Source organism: Pagrus pagrus, assembly GCF_965226575.1.
Source record: "Pagrus pagrus genome assembly, contig: HAP1_SCAFFOLD_338, whole genome shotgun sequence".
Classification (NCBI taxonomy): Eukaryota; Metazoa; Chordata; class Actinopteri; order Spariformes; family Sparidae; genus Pagrus; species Pagrus pagrus.
In genome coordinates, this window is record NW_028175125.1 from 53,052 (window position 1) to 58,828 (window position 5,777).

Sequence of the window (5,777 nt, forward strand, 5' to 3'; positions counted from 1 at the left end):
CATGTGTATAATTACAAATACGACAGACCACAACCGTATAACTAGGAGTCCATTATGCACATTAGAGAGCAGAGAGACACCAGGAGGAGAATTGATGGCCAGAGGAGAGAGAAATTGAGCTGTGGTGTCAGGACAGTCAGTGCAGAGTTGGTCAGAGACTGGTGGCTTAGCTTACTGTATACGCATTAGCTACGGATATGCTTACATCACAACATCGTACAGATTACTACCATGTATCATGCAATAAAAAAACTAGTATTGATTATCTAATACATGTCGGAGTACTGATACTTACCAATGACAGAATATATAGAATATTTAGATTGACTACAGTAACATTATGACACAAGTTTGGTGAGAGAACATACATTTTATTAAAAACTGACTCATGAAAGTCATGACGTCAATTCTTCCCCTCAACAGCCAGCAGATGTCACTATTTTGACTGTATCGAATGCTTCGAAGCAGTGCATCATTTTCCAGGCAACTTTGTCAAAGTGGTTCAGTGCTTCAGAAAGCTTCGGTTTCACCACCACTAGGCAAAAGTTGCAATGATGGCTAAGGTGACCCATTCAATGGGTAAAATAATAATAAATAAAAGTCAGATAGCCAGCTTTACAGTGTCACATTTCATTGATTAATTTGGTGTTCCTGTTCAACCACTAGATGGCAACACCAGACATAAAATATTCATACTATTCAGTATTTTTTGTATAGCTAGGCTATTTAAATGTCTCAAATACAATAAATTTGGTTCCACAATAAAACACACATTAACAGATACATTGTCATCTAATAGTTTGCCCATGAAATCACATTTAGCACAGTCTACAATTTATAGCCATCATGGATGCCATAGCGATAATCAAATCAAATTACACTATCATCAAAACTGTAATTAATCAAAATTTTCCAGAACATATTCAGTTTATATTTGGCTGGCAATATGCAATCAATACAACTATTTACAATTCAACATTTGGAGAGTACAACATAACACAACTCACCATTTAAGAACACACTCACTCATCACTTGTATTGGAATTTAGCTCGCCTCTCTTTCAAGCAAGCAAAGCGATCAATCACCCTCTCATTGAAATCAGGCATGTTCCTGACAAGTTCCCTCTCCATGGAAAGCAGGCCCAATGCATTCAGACGTTCCTGTCCCATTGTATTTCTCAGGAATGTCTTGAACCTCTTTAAGGTGGAGAAACACCTCTCAGCTTCAGCTGTTGTCATTGGAGTGATTATGAGGATGTTCAACAGCGCCACAGTCTCAGAGAAGGTTTCCTGGAGGTTGTAGCTCTGTAGAACCTGGTACAGAGCCAGTGCACTGCAGGAGCCCCTGAAGTCTGGACTTTCGTAGATGAGAGAAAGCTCAGTCCTGAGCCTCTCCTTGTGTAGCATGGGGTATGCCCTCATGGTGGTATTCAGAGCCTCTTCAGGGAATGTTTTCAGATGCCGGTCAAACAGCTCTGCCTCTAGCAGCACGGCACTCACAAGGTAGCTGGTGAAGGAGAACCTGTCTTTGGCATGGCCCAGGATTGTTTCACAGATCTGTTAAAATGATAAAAATGTATAGTCAGTAACACACAATTGTAAAAAAAAAAATTCTACTGGTGTTGGCATGAATGTGGCCATGATCTACTGTATCTACTGTCTCACAGTTCCAAAGTATGCATTTTATTATTCATGCAGACTTATTACTGTATCCTTGTGTGAGTATAATGGACAAGTAATGGGTGAGTAAAACAAATGACTACCATCCATTACTGAATTACTGAAAAAGAGATTGTGACTTTATCACTTGGTTCCAACACTTGAGTATGCCTACATCATTGGTCAGTAGTGAATGCAGATACCTCTTTTGACAGCCTCTGCTACTCTTGTTCATAAGGCTCTCCTTGATCTTGTGGTACCTGGTGCTTCTTGCTGCTGCTGTTGAGAGGAGCTTTGGTCCCTGAAGGGAGACAGATCAAAAGTGTGAGAATATGATGACAGTATGTCAATGCCATTATCAATAATTACTCTCTTTAAAAAAAACAGTAATACTAGTAAGTAATAAAAAATTGCCGCGAAACTCTTTCATTCACCAATATTTTGTTATGATACGCTAGTGCTATTCCCCTCTGAGTCCGGGGGTTAGCGGTTATCAACACCCGGGGTCTGTAGGTTGACCTACTGACCTCTGACCTGGACGATATCATCTCCGACCGCTGCCCGGCTCATTCTGATAATAATCATTCCGCTTCGGCATTCGGGTCCATTTTTAGTGCAACTAGCCAGAGCTTTAGTAAGTCTAGGTTGCGGAGAGGAAGCTGAACTTCGTCCAGCTGCTCATTTTGTTCAGACAAGTCGGACACACGCAGAAACGAACCGTAGCATTAGCGATAGCAACAAGGCGCGCCGCAGTCGGAGATGACATCATCCAGATCAGAGGTTAGTAGGTCAACCTACAGACCAACAGCTAACCCCGGACTCAGAGGGGAATAGCAGTAGCGTATCATAACAAAATATTGGTGAAATTAACGAATTTTGCGGCAGATAATGTGTTATTTAGAGGCTACATTGCACTGCCCTGTGTACTTGCATTATACAGATATACGCGGCTCTCAGCTGGATCTAATTTCGTTGGAACGACTTGTAATGACACCAAAGTTATCTGGGTGAGTAAATGATCGTATTTTATGCTAGAAATAAGGTCCAGATTGTAAAAAACGGTTATTATCCATTAATAATCAAAAGAAATATACCATCTGACCCATTTAAAAAAAAAAAAAACAGTGTTATGAGTATGAAAAGCCTCAGAGTTATCAATGTCCTGTATCAAATCATGAATGCTGGCAGTGAATATGCCAACAGCTTCCTCCTTGTTGATCTTCTGGAGGGATCTGGAAAGGGGAGCCGCAGCAGACGAGGACAGGACAGTGCTGCACTCTCGCACTCTCAGAGAATCCATGAGGAGCCAAAAATGCTGACAGACATGAAAGACATATGTGAAAGGCAGAAGATTACAGTACATAAATAACACAAGATATACAAACTGAAATACAAGTTATGATACTTTTTCATCAGAAATCACAAGAAGACCCTTACCTGCTTTATTTTTGCACAAGTTCCCTCCTGCGTCTCAATGTTTCTTTCCGTTGGAGTTACTTACTTCAGTTTCTCCACAACAGGCTGAGCAGTTAGTAAATAGAGACATAAGCTGGCTTTGGCACACAATGAACTTGTCAGTAGCCCTGAAAAAAGAAAATTACCTATTAATTTGCACCATGACACATCTTGGGCTGTGCCTGGAAAGCTAGGATAATAAGAGGTCAATCTTTATACAAATATGTAACTTAATACATTCAATGGTTGGTTTACTACATATACCCTTGTCCAACCTGCAATCCCATACAACAGCTCTGTCACAGAATGTGTTCAAGTGTGTTAAAAATGGAGGTCAGATAGTGTTGGAGTTGTACCGCCTGTATGCATATAGATAGCATATATAACTCGAAAAATTGTATTTCCTGCGAAAATACAGCGTGAATGCTGACGGCTGAAGTGATTTCGGAAATCTGCTGAATGTGCTGGAAAACACTTGCCTAATGCATAAAAAATGCATACAACTATGAGAATGAATGGTCAAGAATTTGCAGAAAAAGCTGTCTTTTTTCAAAAGCTGAAAAGTCAAAGGCGGAAAAGTAATAGGTTCAAAGAGCTTAAAAAGCTGAACATTTTGATAATTGGATGGTTTCTCTAGCTGAACATGAAGCTGAATATTTGAAAAGGATGAAAAGGCTGAAAAGCTGAAAAGTAATAGGCTGAAAGAGCTTAAAAAGCTGAACAGTTTGACAGCCAAACAGTTTCTGTAGCTGCATATGCTGGAGCAATAGCAGAACCAAAGTTGAAAATGTCCCCATAAGAATGAATGGGAAAACACCTCCCAAACTCCTGCAGGTTTAGAAAAAAGTGTAATGGTTATGGCCAAAATATGTATACAGTGAGTAACAGGAGACATTGCTGAACCATGTGATGTCTTTTTTATTTCTGTAAAGTGAAAAATGAGGGAGCCAGAGCGAGAGACAAAACCGGTACCGTCTGCTCCACTCCAGAAATTTAGGCTCAAAGTTAACACTGCAGCTTATGGGGGAGTTGCTGGAGTGCTTGTCGCTCGAGGGCTTCTACAGCCAAAAGTTTAAGTCCTACATCTGAAATAAGAACATCACCTGAAAGCCAACAAGATTTCCTACATTTCTATGTATATATTGTCTATGTGAAGTAAAAGCTGTGGGACCCAAATCAAGATGAAGAGAGTTTTTTCTCAAGTTTTTGCAGCTGCTCTCCACTCTAGCGATGATGTCACCCACTCTAGCTCACGCAAATGTTATAAAACAAGACTTACAAGTGGCTGTTCACGTTCAGCTGAGTCTCTGTCTGATCCGTTACTGTCTCCTGCCGGGGCGGCAGCACCAGCAGCTGCTGACAGACAGCGGTCCGGATGAGGCTGTCGGCACCGAAGGCACCGCACCGCACCGGGGGTTGGAGGGGAGAGGGGGGCGGGGGGTCGCACAGTTCTTGCTTCGGAATCCCAGTTGAACTCCATCAGATCGCTGGAGTGATAATCCTCTGGTTTAAACTGAGCGACACACAACCGAGTTTTTCGTAGCTGACGCAGAGGTCAAGCCCCGTCTCTTCAGCTGCACAACACGCACCCAGGCACGGAAGATAGCACCGTTTTTTTTCTGGTGGACCGGTGGACTCGATGTCGTGACAGGCTGGAGTTTGTGAAACCACCACAAACTGAATAATTTACCATGTCCATGATAACGCAATCCAAACCTGCTGTAAACACACTGACTCACGATAAGACGACCGCTCTGACAAATAGCCATCTGCTCCCACACTAAGCTATGGCAGCTGCTAGCATACAACTCCCTCTTGTGACGTAATATGACGCGATGTTGGAAAAAAAAAAAGAGAGAGACAGAGAGAGTTTTTAGGCGCTGTGCTCACTTTTTCGGTTAAATTTGTGCTCTTGTGTCTTGAAAAAACATTTCAAATCCTCACTCAACTTTTCAAATGGTATTTTTCACACATTACATTTATTTTGTAAACCAGTATAACCTGCAATATGAAAAATCCTTAGGCACACTTGTATTGGGGGGTCAACCACCGTGCAAAATTTAGGGTCTCTAGGGTCAAAGGGGGCCATTTAAGGCCAAAAAAGACATGTAAAACTGTTTAACAAAAATATCAAAACTTTATTCTAAATGAATACGATTTGAGTATGTTGCTCAGCTAAAATTGTAATACAAGAACATTTTGGTCCCATAATTGGAGCGTTCTTCGCTTTCCTAGTGGCCAGCAGTTGTGAGCTTTTGGAATAGATAACAAGTTTCAAGTCATTCAGTTTGTTGGAATGGTGAGCCTCATTTGGTTTAAAAATGTGAAAGTTTGAAGGCCCGCCTACCAAAAAGTAGATGTTTAATCAAAGCCAAACCAATGCTTATCTACTCATCTGGGGCTACAGAACAACATATCAAAAGCTCAGACTTCCACGACCTCTATAAAAAAAATGCTATAAATTTGTCAGTATGTCAGAGGGTGTAACACCCTTGGGTTTTTGAAAAGGACCTTTTTTCTAAATGACTTATATTTTGCTTTCGTATTCTTGTGTAGGGGCCCCAAGACAACCTCCATGCAAATTTTGGGGTCTCTAAGGTGAAAGGGGGCTGCATGGCAGCCAAAGAGACAGGGGGTATTAAAGGTGAAAAAACAGGATTGAA

General features: G+C 41.2%; 1 protein-coding gene across 3 annotated transcripts; it reads right to left on the minus strand.

Annotated features, from left to right (window-relative positions):
- Positions 1–356: 356 nt before the first annotated feature.
- On the minus strand, positions 357–5,664 carry LOC311254106 (uncharacterized protein). Of its 3 annotated transcripts, XM_084384513.1 has the most exons (4): positions 4,394–5,647; positions 3,097–3,242; positions 1,920–2,974; positions 357–1,557 (listed from the first exon to the last, which is right to left on the minus strand). In XM_084384513.1, the coding sequence occupies exons 3-4, from the start codon at positions 2,013–2,015 to the stop codon at positions 1,030–1,032; spliced, it is 624 nt and encodes a 207-aa protein (XP_084240639.1). In that variant the 5' UTR covers positions 2,016–2,974; positions 3,097–3,242; positions 4,394–5,647; the 3' UTR covers positions 357–1,029. The 3 variants fall into 3 exon arrangements, 2 of the variants coding, with proteins under 2 accessions (XP_084240639.1, XP_084240638.1); XR_014622198.1 differs by having other exon boundaries at positions 1,863–3,242; positions 4,394–5,664; XM_084384512.1 differs by having other exon boundaries at positions 1,920–3,242.
- Positions 5,665–5,777: the final 113 nt, after the last annotated feature.

Coding starts and splice junctions, on each gene's coding strand:
- LOC311254106 (XM_084384513.1), bottom strand. CDS start 2,015: ATGGCATTGACATACTGTCATCATATTCTCACACTTTTGATCTGTCTC. Junction 1,558..1,919: donor GCAGCAGCAAGAAGCACCAG/GTACCACAAGAT, acceptor TCATTTTAACAG/ATCTGTGAAACAATCCTGGG.